Source organism: Lingula anatina, chromosome 10 (genome assembly GCF_051362555.1).
Source record: "Lingula anatina isolate TDL-2025a chromosome 10, LinAna3.0, whole genome shotgun sequence".
NCBI lineage: Eukaryota > Metazoa > Brachiopoda > Lingulata > Lingulida > Lingulidae > Lingula > Lingula anatina.
The window spans coordinates 11,971,601-11,992,204 of record NC_141776.1 but is presented as its reverse complement, the minus strand read 5'-3'; the positions used below and the strand labels follow the sequence as shown (position 1 = coordinate 11,992,204).

Here is a 20,604-nt window from a genome sequence, read left to right as displayed (position 1 = left end):
CTAAAGCTCTTTTATGGCTGATTGACTGATTGATTCAGTTTATCCCTTGGCATGCTGACTGTAATTCAATTGTATAAGAAACTAGTGGAAGTGTTACTGGGAATTCACACTCCACTGATGCTGGGTTCATGTGTACCTTTAAAATGGCTTATTTGATTAAGTTAAAATATGTATTATTTAGCAGTCTTGTTTATGTAGAATCATAAAAAAGCATGAATTTGTCAGCATTTAAAACTTTCATTTCGTTGCAGATTTTGAAATGCAGTTTGACAGCCAGAACAGACCAATCCCAGTGGAGGAATTTAACTCAAGCCATACACACAGAAAGTACAGTAATAATTTTACTTCAAATTTCCGCATGCTTTACTATTTCTAATATTTTTACTCTTTGAAGATATCTTTCTTAGATATGAGGATGTTCTCTCTCTGGCAATAAGTCCACTCACTTTTCAAAATGTTTGAATCAACACAATGAAGCAAAACTCGCACTTTTCACTTTCATTTTATTAATTCATGTCATTAGAATTGCATGAGTAATTGCTGTCAGAAAGCTTTCTCGAGAGTTTATAAATAACATCAGTGATCTTCCCAGGATATTGAAACAGGCCATCCTAAATGTAGGTTAACTACTATGCCAGACCATAAATGGACCATCATTTTACCCCTACCCCCCTCCTAGTTACAATGACAATGCGGGAAAAGTATTTAAGAGAATGTGACCTTCACATTTACTCTTTTACAGTTGGATCAGTCAAGTATGTGTCAATTTCCCACTGCCATTTTGATAACTTTTTTCATCCATGTGCAATTGAACCAATAGCAGTCAATTGGAGTGCAGTCCTCATGAGATAATGCCCTGACCCTCTTTACTACTTGCTTACCCAACAAATTGTGCTAAGTACAAATCTGGCTAAACTTTAAATTTGATTCATGAACAGAAGAGTGGGGGTGGAGAAGAGTGGGGATATTTCAGCCAGAAGATTTTTAACAAGCTGATAGACTTTCCTGTGCTTGAAGATTCTGTCCAGTTGACTGCTGGATACCCTGAGTGTCAAGGCACATTAAAGCTAGCTTGATAACTATTCATCGCTTTACTGGCCCTGAGGAACAGCGACAATGTTCGATATCTGTCAATCAAAAAGAACTGCTCCACAGTGAATCTGCAGTTGAATGCCATTAGTCCAAAATGAAACATAAAACATTTAAATTTGCTTTATTTAATTTTATTTACTGTATTCAAGATGTTAATTGAAAAATGAATAATATATTTTAAAAGAAAAAGATATATCCAATGATTTTTTTCTTTGCTAATCAAAAACATATTCTCCTGGAGATATAAACACAATACACATGCTTGCTGTGTGAGAGCATTTTCAATTCCAGCTTCTATTATTTATCAATAGGGTTGCTATCAATCTGCCAAAAAAATACCACCTCATGAGGGTTCTCTCAGGTACCAGAACTAGTCAAGAGACGAGGCAGCTGGAGATTTTGGGGTACAAAGTAGTAATGGTAAGCAATGCTAATGTCAGTTATCTAAAGGTGCATTCAGGCAGATATAAACATGGACTGGTTCAGACACAAATGATGTCACCAGATTATTTTAAAGCCAAAGATTAGGTCAGGACCCATCCACTATTGATTTTTTTTTTTCATTTATGTATATTTTATGTAGATGGCCTTGTAAATGGATTAGGTATTTATTAATACTACCAGCAGATCTTTTAGCACTAACACCCACATTAACCACAAATCCCATGAGTTAACCAACACACCGTAAAAGTATTTACCATTACCAAAGCAGATGAATGTTAGTGCTAGGAATTGCTCTGGTAGTGGTAAATACTTTTACGGTGTGTTGGTTATTTGTGGGTTATGTGGTTAATATGGGCGTTAGTGGTAAAATATCTGCGGGTAGTGTTAGTAAAAGCCAAGACCAAACACCAATTTAGGTTTGTCTCTGTCTTAATGCATCTTTAATCCTCACCCAGGTGTCGCTGTGCTAACAACATAAGAAAAGCCCTCATGGACATGAAAATAAGACACTATAGCTCTACATAACCAGTAAACCTTTTTACTAGTATTAGAATCATCATTTAATACATGTACAGAATGTATCCTGATTGAATTTTTTCTTTGGTAATAATTGCTCTCAAGAATGTAGCATACAGTGGATTGCAAGTACCTGTTAGTGACTTCTCCCATGACCGGTGCTTCAAACAGTGGAATAATTTGTTTCATTTGAAACCCATTCCCCTCTAGGAGGCAGAGTACAAGTATAATTCACCTATATTTAAAGCTTCGACCCCAGTTTAATACCGGGTATAATAGGTGCCAGTAATTTCTTAGAAATAATTGAAAAATGAAAAAGTGGATTGGCACTTGACACCTGTTTTTAATTGTAAGAATGTTTTGTGTTACCCTTTCCATTACTTTTTAGCTACTCCTCATAATTGCTTTTTCATTACAGCTGTTCCCTAAAATTTGGGAGAGCTATCACCTGTGGCGCCAACAAGAGTTTCTACGCCAAGCAATTTCCGACATGGGCCACAACATTGAAGGTGAAGGTCATTTAAAAGACTTGAATGAGGAGAATTATCTTCAGGACTAAGTGTGGTCGGGTACCATTATGGCATTGTTCTCAAAACTGGAGCACTGAACTTCATGGCTAATTTCAGTTATCACACAGAGAAGGATGAAGCACAGAAACAGCTTTCTAATAGAACTCATTGATACCTGCTTTCCTTAGACAAACAGACAAGAGTGGTGTCATTTTAGTTTTTAGATCTCTGTCGTCTGTTTCTGTCCATTACCATTGGTGGCACTGTCACTTTCCTGAATATTTTGCTGGTATAAATAAAAGAAAAACAATGATGGTAAATAATGAAAACTTTCAGTAATGATAATGGAAAAGCTGACAAAGAGTTTTCATATAATTATTATTTTTTTAACTCTTTCATTCTTAATGGGTGTGAAGCCCTGCACAAGCCTTTATTTTCTACATGCTCTCAGCAACAGTAGTACATTTAGTATAGCATTATTATCACCTCTGCCAAGGGGGGTATGTTTTCACCCCTGTTTGTTTGTCTGTCTGTCTGTCTGTTTGTCTGTCATCAACATAACTCAAAAAGTTATGGATAAATTTCGATGGAAATTTCTGGATAGGTCAGAAATGGGTTAACTAAGAAGTGTTTATTTTTGGTGGTGATCAATAATCAATCAATTATCAATTATCAAAAATAAAAAAAACTAAGTTATGGACCGATTTTGATGAAATTTTTGGTAACTGTCAGAAGTGGGCCAAGGAACAGATGATAAGTTTTTGGGGGTGATCTGGATCAAAAATCAATCAATAATTAGAAAACTAAATCATCATAGAATGAAAATTTAGGGGTGAAACGGCATTGGGTAAAGACTTTGCTGCCTTGGCAGAGGTCTGCGCTCTCAGAGTGCTTTTCTAGTTACAAATTATTACTGATTATTGCTCTTCTACTGAATGGATTTGTTTATGATACAATTTCACAACTCGTGTGGTTCTGTTTTTTACTGTTGAGTGGTGTGGTAAAAATAAACATTCTACATGTATGTAGGCAGCATACTTTGCCTCTCAAATTGAAATTTAGGGCATCTCACTTGTCAGTGTAAAAAGTTTTTAGATAATACATGGACAAGAAGGGAAGAGGAAGCACTTCCTGTGTCCCAGTGAATGGTGTAGAAGTCTACACAGTGGGGTTTCACTTGTGCTGCGCAAGTTTCGCATTTTCCAATTTTTTTTTCCAATTTACCAAAATAGAAAACTCTTTATATGTAGGTATTTTTAATTATTGATGCTTATAATATACTGTTATTTTGGAGTGATGTGGTTAAAGTCTACCACCTGCCCCAAGTGAGGTTTATAATACTGTATATGAAATATGTAAATTAATTAATGGGCTAACAACTATCGGTCTTTTCTTGTATGCTTTAAAAGTCACAGTTGAGAACGGAGTCCAGTTTATAAAACTTCTTTATTTGGAGATACATGGAAGTCGAGATGTGAGTCGGGTTCTATGGTAAGGCAAAGGTTTTACCTGCTAATGGTAAATAGATTATCAGTAAGGGGATGTCGTTCCTACCCAATACAGCTATGACAGAGTACTTTAACACTGAAAATAGACATAGTTCAATGAGCATTCCGTCAAAATGTTTCAATTGCCCAGTATATATATATATATATATGTATATATAAATCTAAACCTTGGAAATTTTAACTTAAAGGCCATACATTTATACCCTACATATATTTAGCCATCAAACATGTCCTACTGCTAAACACATCCAGGCTAAAAGGGTGTACCATGCTTGGGTGCAAAACGTGCTTAGGAGCTAAATGCGTTGAAAATTTCAGACAAAGCAGGCACTTGGATGTTTTTACAGTGTACGTCATAATATGTGTACGTTGTAATTTCCCGCTGGGTGGGTTGATATAACATTGTTTTCTGACGTTGATACAACGTTGTTATCTGAGGTTGACACAACTTTTAAATCCAATGTTTATCCAATGTCTTCTCAACGTTATGGTTCAACGTTGTTTCAATGTTAAAACAACATAATTTGCCCGCTGGGTTACTTCATCCCAAGTATTCACATGGCTTCGTAGTATAGTGTTTAGATTTAAATCCACCGGTGAAGCGATATTTTGTTTCACCTCTAAGTACGGCAAAACTTGCAGCAAACACAAAACGTTATTATGACATTACCACGACGTTTATATAACCAAAAACCTACATGCTATCGTTATAACTGCGTTTTGTGTGTGCCGTTGGCCATTTACCACTTTTTCCCACAGATAGGCCTCACATTGGAGCAGATACACCTGCAAGACATATTTCACGTACCTACAATGTAAAGCAATATGCAGTGAGGTAAAAAAAATACCAAAGCACATCAACTTCTATCAGAAAAAAAAGACTTACGGCTACAAGTGCTCGGTTGATATGAAACCAAGTTATCAAACGGGATTTCCAAAACGCCAGAATTTAAACCTAATCTTCAATACTCACGTTAACGTTAGGAGGAGCGCCAAGTGCATAGATTAAAGCATCTGCCACGTCTTCCGCTTTCAGACTCTGTCAAAACACAAGGTGTTCAGACACAGTTAAACCGGACCAGGTTAGGTTGAGATGACGTCACAAAATTCCAATTTCTTAATGGTCGGAAGAAGCTGTTCAAGAGTGTTAGAGTTAGCCTAACCAAGGATCTGTCTAAAAACATACAGTAGTTTTAAAACTTTTTTATCAAATTTTGACGCCATCTACCTTTAAACTTGGTTGGATTTATTCCTGTGTCATTTTGTTAATCCGCTTTTATGTCTTTTTACACTACTGCCAAGCAAATGCGCAAATGGAAATTTATAATATTCTAAGCTAAGAGTTAATTTTTGTGCCACTCAAGTCAGCCAAAGACAAGACAAACGACATTGATTCACCGTTGAATCAACGTTAATTTTGGTGGATCAACGTTGAATCAACGTAGAATCAATGTCGTTTGCCTGCTGGGGTGAAACAAACCTTTAAAAAATGACAACACAGGCCCGTAGCCAGCAATTTCAAAAGGGGGGTTCTTTTTCTGAAAAAGTGGACCTTTTCCCATAAAAACATAATATACCTAGTTCAATTTTTACCCAGAGTGGACCTTTTCCCAGCAAAAGGGGCGGTTCTTTCGAACCCCCCGACCCCCCCCCCATCCCCCCCCCCCCCCCCCCCCCCCCCCCCCCCCGGCTACGGGCCTGCAACATGTAGCACAAAATTCGGTTTTCCTTAAATACGTATATAAATATAAATAAGAAGTTCACATCGCAACTTCGTGACTTCATCTGTGATGGGGATCGAAATGGCAACCCGGCTCTGATCTTATCGTCCGGTGATGTTAGGGAGATTATTTCCGGTTTAAATTAGTTATAGGCTGCATTCAGAACAGTGGGTAGAGATTGAATAGATTCCCCGTGGGGAAGTGTTCATGTGGGTCGGCCATATTTGACCCGTGGACTAGTTAGTCCCCTGTTCTGAATGCGGCCATATTATGTGCCCGGAAACAGATCGACGTACATACCACTGTAGCAGTAAAGGGCGGTAATCCATGATCCTTTAAACCTCTAGCCAACGGAGTGTCCGTCAAACTGGGGCTGATGATCTAAAAAGTGGAGTGACCAAGATGTATTCCATTTCTTAGGCAGTACACATACAGTAGGCCTACATCTTGATCTTAATCAGGAACATTGTCGACTGCGGATCTGGAGTATTACACTCTAAGAAATCGCGTCGATGCTTTTAAAGAATACAATGCGCATTTGGTCTATATGTATTAATAATAATAATAATAATAATAATAATAATAATAATATTTTTGGGGGAATTAATTTTTTTCATAAAGTTTAAATATACTATATTCAATAATAATTAAATATGAAGCATTTTAAGTCTTTTAAAAATGAATTAAACCCATAAAACCATTCGGATTTCCTTGGAGTCCCAGTCGGTGTAATTTTGAAAACAAAATGCCCCTGGCAAAATGTCTCTGGCATTTCCGGCAACTGATATCATTCTACAGTACAACAAGTTTATTTCTCTTTAACATTTATTTGTTGCAGAGAAAAATATATTGAGAGGTGATAATACAAAATTATAAATGATAAATTCTCTGTCTCTCACCGTGGTGCGGATCCTGGTGTTGGCATTTCGCAGTTCATGGCGGAGACCTTCCGTCAGAGCCTGCAGAGCAAACTTGGAGCCGGCGTAGAAGTGAGACAGCGTCCCTTCACGTACCTGACGGCAACTTACGCTGGAAAACGAGGGGGATCATACATGTATTTGGACAACTCAGACCGGAGACCGACCAAGAGACGTCAGAAAGCGATCAAATCGTTTAACACGTTTCCATTGGCAGTAAATACTGATAGATACAGGCGCTATATAATCTGGTTCTCTTCCAGCGATAACTTACGCACAAATACATTCACCCACACACGCACACGCACACACACACACACACACACACACAGAGGGAGAAGGGATAGTGGCTCACCTGCCGATGTTAATTATATGGCCATCATCCACATTACGCTCTCTCATAGACTTTATAGCCAGCTGTGTGACGATTGTCACAGCGAACACATTCAACTAAAAATATACCATCGCAATGCTTAAAGAGAAAAACTCCAATTATAACATCTTTACACGACAATAGGCAAAGACTATAATAAGCTCAATACATATCCATCTGCAAGGTGCAGAGAAAGATATTTAAAAAATATGTTTCATTTTTTATATAGTTTAGGTTTATGCCCTTCTCTTGGTCTATCAGAAATCTCTTTCTTTGCCTTCATTTAACTACCAGATGAGTTTCACGAGTGGTAGGCCAAAAGCATTTTCTCAGCCTATGTTCCTAATCACATTTTAAAAGTAATTCTAAAAGACTAAATGGTTAATGGCACTGTAAAGTCATCTTCTCAAAGCTTAAATCACACCGAAGACCTCGTAAGCACTTTGGACTAAAACAGCTTGCTTACATCTAGAACGGTTTTAAAATCCTCTCTTTCCCCCGTAAGTAGAGGCGAGGCCAGATTGACGCCGGCGTTGTTTACACACACGTCCACCCCTCCGACCTCCTCTTTGATGGCCCGGAACATGGAGTCAATCTCGTCCGTTATCGTGAGATCGCATTTGATGGGGATGAACTTTCCCTTTTCCTCTCCTAATTCCTTTGCTAAATTCTAGCGTAACATTTCATACTAATAATAATAATAAGTTTATTTAAAATCTTTGCAACCAAAAGGCTGAAGATGCACAGATATATAAATTCCGATAAAAATTTAAAATAAATAAATCACATAAAGTTTAATTTAAGTTCAAAATAAACACATTCCTCTAAAAGAAAAAGAGATTTAGTCGTTACGGAATCCTTCTGTTTTAAATTTTGACGCATGTAGAGATTAATCCTTAGTAAAAAGTTTTCGTTTTTCATCTTAATTGTGTGATATTTCGTTACATATAATCAAACACACAATTAACGCCTGGAACGATTCCTTGGTCAAGATAATTATTACTAACACTACATACGGACATTTTGTAATTGAAAGCTACCTGAAGAGCGTCCAAATGTCTGGCGCATCCAACGACCACCATACCGTTCTTCACCAGTGCTCGGCAGATGGCAGCACCTATACCGAGGGAGGCTCCTGTTACCAAGGCAACGCGTCCTGTCCAACGTTCCATTACTCTCTGATTGTATACAGTCGTTCAGTGCTAAAATAGGTAAAAGAAACGATCGAAGTTACAATGACATTACGGGGAAAACAAAATAAGAAATCCAGTAGGGTAGACAGCTTTTGAGAGATCAAGAGGCAATGGCAAACCCCAGGTGGAGGGAGAGTGTTGTATGCGCTCCTTATATATACCGTCGAGTTAATACATATATTGTATACATACAGTGTAGGCCTATATACTACATAGGCCTACCAGTGACCTACCGGTAAGGCTACATATATGTATCTTCGTTCGACGGTACTAGTAGGCCAACAACATGCACATATGCTAGTATAGTAGGGCCTACTTACTGTTTGTGCGAAATCAAAGTAATTGCAATAACACTGCAACACAGTCTATTTAAACTCACACCCTGAGGTAATCGGAGACATGCCGCTGCTTGCAAAAGTTAGTGTTCACTCACGGAAGACTTTTAAATTACTAGGTCATGCAATATAGTAAACAAGATAATATGTTAGTCACAAAACATGCTGCTCCCTGAGGGGTAAGCCTACATGTACTGTAGCACATGAGGGACCATTCCCAGACCCTATCGTACCAACTGTGGATCGATCTATCTCCGAGGCGATTCTCGCTAAATTGCAACCAGCTTAAGCGGCTTAGATGTCTGTCACACCTACTAAAGCTGCTAGGGGGTAAATAATTATCGTTTAGCAGCTTCAGTAGTCGTGACAGACATCTAAGCCGCTTAAACTGAAAGCGATTTAGCGAGAAACCTCTCCGAGATAGATTGATCCTGTTAGATCGATGTAGGTTTGAGAGCCCAGTCTTAGAGCCAAGTACAGAGAGTATAGAACGTATAAGGCCTACATGCACTAGCCCAACCTTGTATATACACGTATACCGCGTCACTTTGACGTCGAACTCAAAGTTGATTAATTGCAACTTTCTCCTGTCAGCCGAGGATATTAACCTACAATTTTTAAGAAAACTTCCTATAGGACGCCCTATAGGACTCTATGGGACTCTATACGAACTCTATCAGACATCCTATACAGGACGCCCTTTAGGAAACTAGCCCTTATAGGACCCCACGTTCCATAAGACCCAATAGGAAATTCCCGTAAATATACGTGAAGGTGCACGTAAACATTTACACGTATGTTTTAAGGGCACATTCAGAACAGCGGACTAAATCGTCCTCAGATCAAATATGGCCGACCCACTTGAATGCTTGTTGCTTAATCCTCGCGAAGAATGTATTCACTGTCTATTGGAGGGTTAGATGGCAAGCTTTTAAGTGGGTCGCCATATTTGATCCACGAACTGGTAAGTCCGCCGTTCTGCATGCGCCCTTAGAGATCCATGTGGCCTTGAGTTCCGAGGTCCCAGGAAACTCACCTAATCAACAATCAACCGGCATTCCCGTTCAGATACCTCACCTTTAAATACATGGAATAGAAAGGTGAGCTTTGGGGTCTCTAGATCTGAAACTTGCGGAGCTCAGAGAATAGTGACCGTGCATGTCCCATGCTCTGGATAACCAGATAAGACAGTGACGGGCGGATCCAGGATTATTTGAAGGAGCTAGGGGGCTTGGATGCGACGCCGACCCTCTAGCTCCCCCCTTTGGAGTGGGGTTCGTGGCCCGCTTAAGTGCCTTGAAAGATTTTGGTATTTTAGAGGCGCCATTTGGTCAAAATTTTAATTTGAAGAGGGGACCATTAGTGTGATTTTTTTTTCAGAAATCAAAGGGGGGTCAGGATCCCCCTGTCACTCCCCCTAAATCCGCCACTGAGTGATAAGACTTAGCTAAAATAGCCGATGTACACTATTACTCTAGCCAATACATATTTGCAGCTAAATTCTTCGTAGACGAACATATAGGCTTAAAACAATATATTTGCTTTAAAAATATTATACCTGACCTCAATCTCCTAGCCTAACTCCAAATAAAGCGAGACAATTTTGACTTCAAAGTTCAGCAGCTTCCGTTACGCGAGTTCATGACTGCAGTCTTTCGAGCCTTAGCTGATACAAGGTCGACACGTAAAAGATAAAAAGATAACACCCCGCCACAACGACATTTTCAGGTCAGTGTATATGTACTAGTGCTCCGTATTTCTGGCCGCAGCCTCCTCCGATCCGGCGTCATCACGCTCGACTGTAAACTTAATTGGTTAATTAACTGGGTAAATTAACCTAAAAACCATATAAGACGACTTGAGATTACCCTGCTAGTCTACTATTACGGAAAAAATATTTTCGCGCACATGTTAATGAAACTACGTTGGCCTATTGACCGCCATCTTTCCAATTTTACTCTCCATGATTTATTTTTAAAATGTGTAATATTCAGGTATTATTATTTGTCAGTAACCGTACAATAATAACAGAAGAAATGAAAAATTCAGAACAGTCATTGTGCTTTCCTGTGTGCCCACATCATCCAAGCTATATATAATACTTAATTGAAACCATCACAACAAGCGCAATGCGCGCAATCAAAATTAAACTCCATATTGCAGGCCTTCAGTGAATGTAAGGAAGGTTTTTTATTATTTCTTTCCCAAACAAATTTTATTTTCATTAACATGAGTGGGAGTATTTTATTTTTCAAGAAAATGCCTTTTTGTCACTGTTTTTGATCCTTTAAGCCGATAGTGAGGACTTTGCCTTTATCACACTTGGACCATAAATGTGAAAATAGTGGCTCGAGTCTTGTTCACTAAAATGTTTTATTTGTCTTGAATAGATAATGACAAACGCCGATCCCGACAGTTTAACAGTAATTCCTTTTCTGACTTTTCATGCATTACGTGTCATAATCTCAGTTTTTTAATGGCCATTTGTAGGTAAAAGTGGTTGGAGATTCAAATCACTAAAAATGCCTATTTATCGGAAAGTAGGCCTATACGTTTAATAAATTTTACCAGACTGCTGCCATACAAACAGAAATTATTTCCAGAAGTTTTCAGAACACCGTTCTGTGTCTCAAGAACTGGTGTACATTGAAAAAAGTTTTTTTTTTAAGCTGCATGATCTGTTTTAATGACATTCGAAGCACGAGCCATCCCGACACTAGCGGCACCTGGTGTTCACATCCGTGGTCACGAAAATCCCGCATGAAACGAAGGCATTGCGAAATCAGCTGCTTTAATGAGATATTTCTTCATAACCTGGCTTCTATAAAACTCTTTCCCAATATACCTCTGAAATCATCCGAATATCTAAGAAATTTCTGAGACACCGTTAGATCACCTGGCGTCGTTTAAAGGAAGAGTTTGAAGGCGTAATCGGCGCGATCGAAATGTCAACAGGTAAGAGACGGTGCCGTGAGGGGAACTTTCTAGATAATGTTGTTCAACACATGTAGGCTATAGGTAACAATATGAAAGCGGCGGGAGAAGGTATGCATATGGTAATGTGATTTGAATTAAACACACCAGGCTAGAAGAGAGAACCTTTCCTAGACGATTTATATGATTGCGTTCTATGATTTCATCGTAACACTACTTGTACGACGTCTTAATTTGCGTCAATATATTGTTGGAGATTTCATCATCGTCAGTTCAATATTACAGCACACTGGGAGACGTTGCCAGGGCTGTAAATGATCCTGATAGACATTTGTTATAGAGTTATTGGAGATAAAAGGAATAATTCCTGATTATCATTCCTGGGATTTGAACTTATATTCTGTGATGGAACCAGGATGTTAAAAACCGGGGGGGGGGTGGGGGTGGGGGTGGGGTGGGGGGGGGGGGGGTTGGGGGGGGCAAAAATTGATCCGCCTGTATATTAATAAATTTTGCTGTATTAACTGTAGCAGGTGATCACGAATCAAGGCGGCAGTCCCACAAATGGTGGTGGTGGGGGCAAGGGGGGGGGGGGTGTTCACAATATATAATTAGCAGAGGAGGGGTAAAAATGCGTGTTGAGATTCCAGCCTCTTTTTGTAAAGGATTATAATTTTAAAAAACGTCACTTGTGGGTTCTGTCTTTTTGCATTTCTATTGCAAAGAACTGGCAGTGGAAGTCTATGGTGGTTAATTTACTCAGGAAAGGGTCCCGTTGGGTATTTGCATTCCCTGTGGAAACCACTTTTTATTTCCCGAGACGCGTGAAACGCTCATATTATTTAGCGTGATCCGTGAAGCACATTTTCAATGAGATATGAATAGAGATTTATTTACTGTGATTTGTGAACTGATGGTTTTACTTCCCGTGAACTGTGAACACTACCCTCCCCCCCCCCCCCACCCCTCCAAATAGGACCCACAAGGCAGAAATCCTCGATGCGCCGAGTCGTATAATTGTGCAATACGCAGCATATAAGACATCACTTGTGTTGAGCAATGTGACCGCAATTAGCATTAGCTGTACTGTGTGGTAACCGACAGTGAACAGACAGTGAATTTTAATATTAAACAGTTCGCATTTGAAGAGCGCCTGGGTCATGCGTGCATTGACTTACAGCCTTGTACTATAATTAAACTCAAATTAAAACTCGTGGACTGAAACATTATGGCAATGTTGTCAGCATTATAGCACCCTGCATAACACATAACAGATCTCTATGGCATAGAACTACTACTACTACTACTACGAGGAACGAAGCATTGAATACCTCTAGTATCAGGGTGCATTATAGCACATCTTATTTAAATTAATGAATGAATCGGGTTTTTTTAATCGTGAATCGGATCAACAATAAAACGCGTCTGAATCTGAAAAATTAGAAGTTCATTAATAATATTAATAATAATGATAATTAATATTAATTAGTAAGATTATAAAAATAGAGAATTAACCTTTAGAACAAACGCTGCTCTTAAAATTGATGTATCACAAGAGTATTGTCGGGTGGGAAGTGGGCATGGGGGTCGCGAGTAAAATGGCAATATTCGCTATCTCTTGTTGTACAATGTATAAGTGTCAGAACATAGTGTGATGTATTGTCGTGTATTTGCCTGTCACGATCCATCCGACTTTGAGCACTGAAGATCGATTATATACTATCGATCGATGAGAAAATACAAATTGTATGAATTGAAGAAAACGTACTAGTTATATATACCGTTATGTGCACTGGAATTGTCGATACAAAAATCGATTCCGGTCTGCATATATGAAGGCGTTACGGACATGCTGTGATTTAGATATTATGGTTTTCATGTAATATAACCTTTAGTGGATATTATTATTATTATTATTATTATTATTATTATTATTATTATTATTATAACTTTTAGGTGTGTGTGTTTGTATTTGAGTCAATTCGGAGATATAGACTGGTCTCTGTCATTCGTGGCAGTAAAGATAAGAATATTGGATCGCAATTTTCTCAACGGTTTATATATATGTGATTAGGGGAAAATGGTTAAAGTATCCTGCGTGGATATGATCAAGTTCATAACTGAAACAACGCTGCGTGTTTTATCCAGGGGGTTAGATGAGGCACTGATCACGAAAAGGGAGAATGTTGGGAGGTGGGGGGGGGGGGGGGGGGGGGGGGGGGGGGGAGGGGGGGGGGAGAATTCAAAAGGCGAAGATGGAAGGAGAAACAAAAAATAATTTGAATGCCTGGGTCCAGTTTTTAAACGTTTTGTAACGGTTGTCATTGTCATGGATTAGTTTGGTGTCCATGTGTATTGCAAACGGACATATGGTCAAAGAAGATTGAGCCTAAAGGTTCATGAATGTTTCGTAGAATAGGCCACGGGTCTCATGGTGCACATGACTACCTGAACATGACTCCACATTAATAAAATCTGTTTTCGAAAACGCCATACATCTCCACCATCATCCCTGGCTTCTCTATCCTCTATCTCCTTGGTCTGGAAACACTTCATTTCTGGCGATCATTTAGCTTTGAATAATCTGCTCTTTCTTACAGCTTCTCATTTGAACTCCGCGTCGATTGGATATTTGTTAGCGTTTGACGTCAAACATGTCCTTTAAAGCTTGATTAAGACGTAAAACATACTATGCTCGTCAGCCCTCAATAAAGCAGATAAAAATAGAAAGAAGAAAATAACAATAATATACTTTAACCATTTTCCCCTTATCACATATATATATAAACCGTTGAGAAAATTGCGATCCAATATTCTTATCTTTACTGCCACGAATGACAGAGACCAGTCTATATCTCCGAATTGACTCAAATACAAATACACACACCTAAAAGTTATAATAATAATAATAATAATAATAATAATAATAATAATAATAATAAATGGATTCATGTCAATCTAGGAACAGGTTTTGATGTGAATATACCTTGCTGATTAAGGCGAAATTTAAAGTGTTGTAATTTCTGGGAAAACTAATTTTGGGCTATCTAAAAGTCTGAGCGAACATTGTTAAACACTGTGTACCATAGGGTAACACAGAAAGAGCGAGGGAGGTAGAGGTGGAGGTTTTAACCATCAACATGACAAATCAAACATCTCACGAAGGACGAAATAAATTGTATGTTCAAAACCAGCCAAAAAAAAAAAAAAAAAAAAAAAAAAAACACAGATAGACATTAAGTCAGTTTAAACAAAAATAACAGCTGTTATAATGCACGCAACTGCTCTCGTTGGCGAGTATAAATACATTGCCTGGTATTCCTAGAAGCAAAGTTCACTGAGAATCGGGCATTCGATAGCGTGGGTAGTTATAATATTGATCCCCAAAAGGGCATGGGATTTACCACTCTGTGATTTCAGTAGATTTAATTAAGGGCGTCCATAATTACAATCCCTAGACGCCGTTCAATAACGCAAGCTGTCCAGACGACCAGAATGTTAGAGCTTGGTGGGAAGGGAAGAAGGTTGAAAGATGGGGGGGGGGGGGGGGGGGAGAGAAAGAGTTAGACTTCCTCTGTTTACTGAAGAACTTGCTCTCCAGCATTCTTTTGTTTACTGAAGGGCAAGCTCTTCAAATTAAAGAAAGTCAATATCTAGTTATCTGGCTGCAAATGTCCTAGTAACGCAGGATGTCTTCGGACGCGCGTAACAAATGTCGCTCATTTTCTTCCACAGATTATAATATAAAAAGGTACAAAAACAAATTTCTAACAAGATATGATCTTCATCATCCGAATGTAGTCATACATTTTAATGTTAAAACATCTCTTCACATCCGAAAAGAAAGTTTTACTTTTAAATTTAGAATAATTTATTGAGGTAAATGAGCAAAAATGCTAACGGTATAAAATATTTCGGCTTATCACATAAGCTAACGGTATAAAATATTTCGGCTTATCACATAAGATTTATTAAGGTAGTTGTGGAATAGGCATGAACATATGTTTGACTTCTTATTTACAGTAGCAATTTTTATAAAGATCTGAATACACGGTATGTCAAAAGAAAATAGATGTTTACTTTCACACCCAAAAGTATAATAATAATTATAAAAAATAATATTAATATCTTTAGTACCGTGATAAATCAGATTGAGGATATTCATCAAGTTTTTATTTCTTATGTTTGTCGCATTTCTCTTTATTTCAGACCGATGCGTCCAATGTAAAACGCTGCTACAAAATAATGGGCCATTCCGGTCGTGTCACGTGTGTGGGGCCCACGTGTTCAGGAGGTCAGGTGAGAGGTTATTTTTAGAATCCTTTGGAATGAGCTCGTATACATGTAGCTGAGCTAGTCAGTAAAATATCCAGGGTTCACGCGCCCCGATTTCCATAGCGAAGACGAAGACTTGTCTTATCTCTACTGTGTGATGCAGCGTGTGTTGGTTCTTTTTCAGAAGCTTTTAAACTCAGGGTGGACACTGTTAATAATTTTTTAATCATATCTCGTTAACATGTTTAATCATTTCAGCCAAAGTATAGATGGAAATTGGGTTATGTTTTTCATTTGAATTAAATGTTTCGTTATCAATTATTTTATTCATTCATTTGTATATTTATTTATGACAGTGCTTTTTCGGAGGGGGGCTGATGCCATGTTGTGATTGATTTTGTTAGAATAATATTTGGCGGAAATGTATAATTCAATAAACCTATGCAATGGGAAGTTTAGCTTGTGTTAACCTTTAAGTACTCGTTCATAGCGCTACAATGTACTTCTACGCTTTTGTCAAAATACGTTTATAAGATTTCACTTAATTGATTTCTGTCTTTAAATTTTCGCCACAGGGGAACTGCGTCTCGTATTCGCAATTTTAGGGTGCTTTCCCAGAGATTTAGATCGATCTAAAGATTAAGTTTTAGATCGACCTAACTCCCTGGGGGTTCACGCTAAATTGCAGTCAGCCGAGCGGGCACCATAGTTAATTACCCCCTTACAGCTTTTAGTAGGCAGGACAGACGCTTAAGCCGGCCAAGCTGACGGTAATCTAGTGAGACTCCCCACAGGGATAGATCGATCTAAAAATCTATGGAAATGGGGTGTTACAGTAGACACGGCGTAACTCGACGCATAATAAGTGGAATTATCGGCTTTAGGCCCTACTATCAAACAAATCCTGTGGAATGGATTTTTTTTTTTTTTGTATTAACTGAAAAATCTGCCTAACACCCTAACTCAAATCTTAGCGTGCTCGAACAAAATTCCGACCTCAAAGCGTACGAAATAAGCAGAATCTGATGCATTTCTACTATGACAAGTGTACGAGAATTTTCAATTATTAAGTTGCACGGTGGTTAACCAAATCTTCATTACTTTTAGATGAGGGTTGGACGAAAATGGATTCGTCTCTTCGTTTCCTGGTATGGGTAGCGGTAGTCGAGTTATTGACGGGAACAGTCAGTGTAGGCTGTGGGCTGGCGATATCGGTGCTCTCTCGTCACAATCTAGTGTGGCCGCTTACATCCTTCGCCCCGATATGGACGGGGACTGTAGTAAGTTCCAATTCTTCCCTTCTTTTTACCGCTATCATCACCATCCCAATCCTCATCCCCTGACAGATATGAGATTGTACTACCCGCATGAAATTACACATGTATGAGCGGAACAATCCCGAGAGTGCTAAACGGAGCGCGCTTTGCTGCCCCGCCCCCCCCCCCCTCATCCGCCCTCTCCCCCCCCCCTCTCCCTCTCTGTCTCTCTCTCTCTCTGTCTCTCTCTCTCTCTCTCTCTCTCAGAGTTAAAGCCGCTGTTTTAGTAAATTGTAGGCTTATATTAAAATATTCGTTCGTGTTTGTCTTTGCCCTTTACTACTAATTAAACTAAATAGCCCCACTTATATCAATTATAGCCTATTTGTCTGTAGTCATACGTCTCGTGTTTTAATTTCAGATATTGATCACTGGTATTGTTGGAATGATGACTTATACACAGAAGAGAAGTCCTCACAACTTGAAACTTCGCAAACTGGTACATGTTACTTAATAAAACTACGTTAAAGTTTAAATGCAGCCATGTGGATAGGCCTAAAGGCATTTTTATCATTTGTGTTTTTATATAAAAAAGTTGTTTAGATATTTAACAAAGTAACACAGGTGCTTGTACAAGTTGGTTTGCTTCAACGAGCTTCCAGGAACATATTTGAAGGTCATGTATCTGTAGTTTGACCATTTTATCTTAATTTTTAATTGTAATTTTTTTTTCAATCAAATTCAATATTTTGAATATAATATACGGTAACGTTCTTTAATTATTTTAACACACGTACTAACTGCAACGCTGGGACCTATCTTGAACATCTTGAATCATTTTCAGGTTATAGCACATGTGACGCTATGTCAATTTAGCGTCCTTCTCGGGGGATTTAACGTCGCCTACGGAGCCTGGGTCCTCTCTGCCTGCGACGCCGGCCGAATATGCAACTCGTCAGGTGGCGTTTCGAACCATAACGTGATGATAGCCCTCAGCGTCGCGGTCATTGCTGTCGGTTGCGCAATGACTTTGGTAAGCGGCTTGACGACAATGGCTACTTGTCTCTGTCGAAGACGATTTGGAATCGGATCAACGAGTGGAAATTGTTATTGATTGCACTGGAGATTTCCCATGTTGTCATACATTTCTGAACTCTATAATCGCAATCATATGCAGGTTTAGTGGAAATTGTGTTAGAGAAGATCCATGCGAATAATTGTACTTGGACATCCGTCGCAATATTCCTGAACTTCACAACTGGAGATTTTGTCCCAGTCGTTAGTTAAATGGCAGTCTGTGATAATCTTTTTGAAATACTGGAATTTATTCACGGAAATGCAAGGCAAAACACCCTGAGTTTGCAGAGGACGCTAAAAACTTACCTTTCTTCTATCAGCATACCTCTGCTATTTTCAATGCCTGTTAAATCTCGGGGTGGCAGAAACGGACAGTCACCAATTCTTAACCATTGGCTTTGAAGTCTTAGGGAAAGGCTATATTCCAATATGCAGAGGTGTACAAGTGCATTGCCTTACAAGGGACCATGTAAAATATTGATGCAGGGGGTCTGTTTTGCTAAGAGCCTTTAAAGTGCAGTGTTTGAGAATGGCTTAAATGTTGGTGTATATAAGGCCGCATTCAGAGCAGTGGAATAACTAGTCCGAGGGTCGAATATGGCCGACCCATTTGAATGCTTCCCCACGGGGAATCTATTCAGTGTCTATAATCGGAGAAGACGGGCCGCAATATTTGGCATTCGGACTAGTTAGTCCACTGTTCTGAATGCGGCCTAAGATTGTTTTATAGACGGTTATTCCGGCGGGTTTTGGTTACCACTACTACAGGTAAAAGTCATTCGAGCCTTGATAATATATGCTGTTTGAAGGGCTCCTGTTAATTTGCAACGTTCACTTTTGTAGAATTGATATCAGACAAGAAGAAAGATTTTTTCGATTATTCAAGTCAAGTGGAATTTTTGTGGTTGTTTTAAACTGTTTTCCATTAAACTGGACTATAGATTTCATTTTCTGGCTAGTAATTTTAAGTCAGACCTGAGACTAGAAGTTGTCTGACGTCTACTACCCCGACTAGTGACTAGTGACTAGACTAGTGACTAGTGGACTGAAAAGTTATGAGGCGGAGACTGAACAGGTCTGTCACCATTAATAAAAAGTAAATCTAATAGAAAACTCTGTCGTGGCTGTAGAACCTAGTGCGCCTACATTGAGTTTGAGGCTGCGCGGAGGAGAGTGAAATTGCAGCATTTCTGTTTATGGACCAAGGATTTAACTTGACTGCCAAGTTTATTAATTTAAGTTATTTATTTATATAAAATAATTTGAGTTATACGACTGTTGATCAATTTCATGTAAACTGAGTTGAACTTGTGCAATACAGCATGTTTAATTGTTGAATACAGTGTAGTAATTGTTGAATCGAATCATTGTATTTTTACAAGTATTTTTGTGAGTAGAATTGTGTTACAGATTTCATCAAAGGCCACAATTAATTATATTGATAATAAAAATATGTTAACTGAATGAAAATTACAGTTACTGTTTTACAGTATATTATTTTGAAAGTGTTGCTGCCTTGGAGCATTTTCAGTAAATGAACATGACCGGTGTAACGTGACAGAGAGTCCCCAATGAAAGAGAGTGCGCTTCCCATTTATTTATTTATTTGTACAGGTAAGCCACGCCCTAGATTTTGACCCACTTACCCTAACCATTATAACCATATGGAAGTCGGACTTTCTGTTACACGGACCTTCAGTTTCGTTACACCGGTTCCATCTTCACAGACGACAACAGACACCTTGACAAAAAGTTTGTAAGAATGCGTAAGACTTTCAGTTTAAGAGTATATAAAACTGTGTTTTAAATTAGCCCAAAGAATTCTGCGACGTTGACCCCATGCCAAATACCAGTTAAACTGAACCTGGACGGGCCAGTAATTTTTTTCCATTATTATCAGTTATTTGTCACTGTGTCTACTTTGAACCAATAGATGCCTACACTTTAGGGTCTTCGGGACCTGTAGGGAAAAAAACTGCTTGAGTACGTACAGCAGCGGCGTCTAAAAAAAAACTTATAAAGAAAAAAATACATATTCTATAAACTCTTATATTCAGTCATTTAACCGATGTAACCAATACCTAATTTATTGTAAAATATACCAAAAGTAAAGTAGAACAAAAAATAGTTGCTATAAAAGTCAGAATTACCGGTAAAGACCACGTCTACAAGATGCCCAAGACGTTGAAAATAACCGTAAATGTATGATTGGATAACACTAACCTGTACAAACCATATAAATGGACTTCCATTTATATTGCACTGCGGTCCCAGAAATAGCCGGGCCCGTAGCTGGGGTGGGGGGGGGGGGTCGGGGGGTTCGAAAGAAGCGCTCCTTTTGCTGGGAAAAGGTCCACTCTGGGTAAAATTTGATCTAGGTACATGGAGTTTTTATGGGAAAAGGTCCACTTTTTCAGAAAAAGAACCCCCCTTTTGAAATTGCTGGCAACGGGC

General features: G+C 38.7%; 3 protein-coding genes across 16 annotated transcripts in view; 2 read left to right on the top strand and 1 right to left on the bottom strand.

The window, feature by feature from the left end:
* LOC106152494 (uncharacterized) overlaps positions 1 to 3,598 on the top strand; it is a 29,568-nt gene extending 25,970 nt beyond the window's left edge. For 4 of the 6 annotated variants that reach the window (XM_086997120.1, XM_086997117.1, XM_086997118.1 and 1 more), the window contains 3 exons: positions 252 to 327; positions 1,404 to 1,512; positions 2,471 to 3,598. In XM_086997120.1, the coding sequence (XP_086853246.1) occupies positions 252 to 327; positions 1,404 to 1,512; positions 2,471 to 2,611 (326 nt within the window). In that variant the 3' untranslated portion in view covers positions 2,612 to 3,598. The other 2 variants (XM_086997121.1, XM_086997122.1) reach the window with 2 other exon arrangements.
* A 390-nt stretch (positions 3,599 to 3,988) lies between these two features.
* On the bottom strand, positions 3,989 to 19,818 carry LOC106152479 (dehydrogenase/reductase SDR family member 11). 8 transcript variants are annotated; one of them, XM_086997142.1, is made up of 8 exons: positions 19,797 to 19,818; positions 8,121 to 8,282; positions 7,547 to 7,750; positions 7,063 to 7,157; positions 6,690 to 6,819; positions 6,091 to 6,171; positions 5,043 to 5,108; positions 3,989 to 4,877 (listed from the first exon to the last, which is right to left on the bottom strand). In XM_086997142.1, exons 2-8 carry the CDS (start codon positions 8,250 to 8,252, stop codon positions 4,836 to 4,838), a joined length of 750 nt encoding a protein of 249 aa, XP_086853268.1. In that variant the 5' UTR covers positions 8,253 to 8,282; positions 19,797 to 19,818; the 3' UTR covers positions 3,989 to 4,835. The 8 variants fall into 8 exon arrangements, with proteins under 8 accessions (XP_086853268.1, XP_086853267.1, XP_086853263.1 ...); XM_086997141.1 differs by lacking the exon at positions 19,797 to 19,818 and adding an exon at positions 10,167 to 10,325; XM_086997137.1 differs by lacking the exon at positions 19,797 to 19,818 and adding an exon at positions 10,172 to 10,324.
* Positions 11,341 to 19,958, top strand: LOC106152491 (uncharacterized). Of its 2 annotated transcripts, none has more exons than XM_013526100.2 (5): positions 11,341 to 11,563; positions 15,752 to 15,841; positions 16,925 to 17,097; positions 17,495 to 17,572; positions 17,918 to 19,725. In XM_013526100.2, the coding sequence occupies exons 1-5, from the start codon at positions 11,554 to 11,556 to the stop codon at positions 18,185 to 18,187; spliced, it is 621 nt and encodes a 206-aa protein (XP_013381554.2). In that variant the 5' UTR covers positions 11,341 to 11,553; the 3' UTR covers positions 18,188 to 19,725. The 2 variants fall into 2 exon arrangements, with proteins under 2 accessions (XP_013381554.2, XP_086853269.1); XM_086997143.1 differs by lacking the exon at positions 11,341 to 11,563 and adding an exon at positions 11,568 to 11,653 and having other exon boundaries at positions 17,918 to 19,958.
* The last annotated feature ends 646 nt before the right edge of the window (positions 19,959 to 20,604 follow it).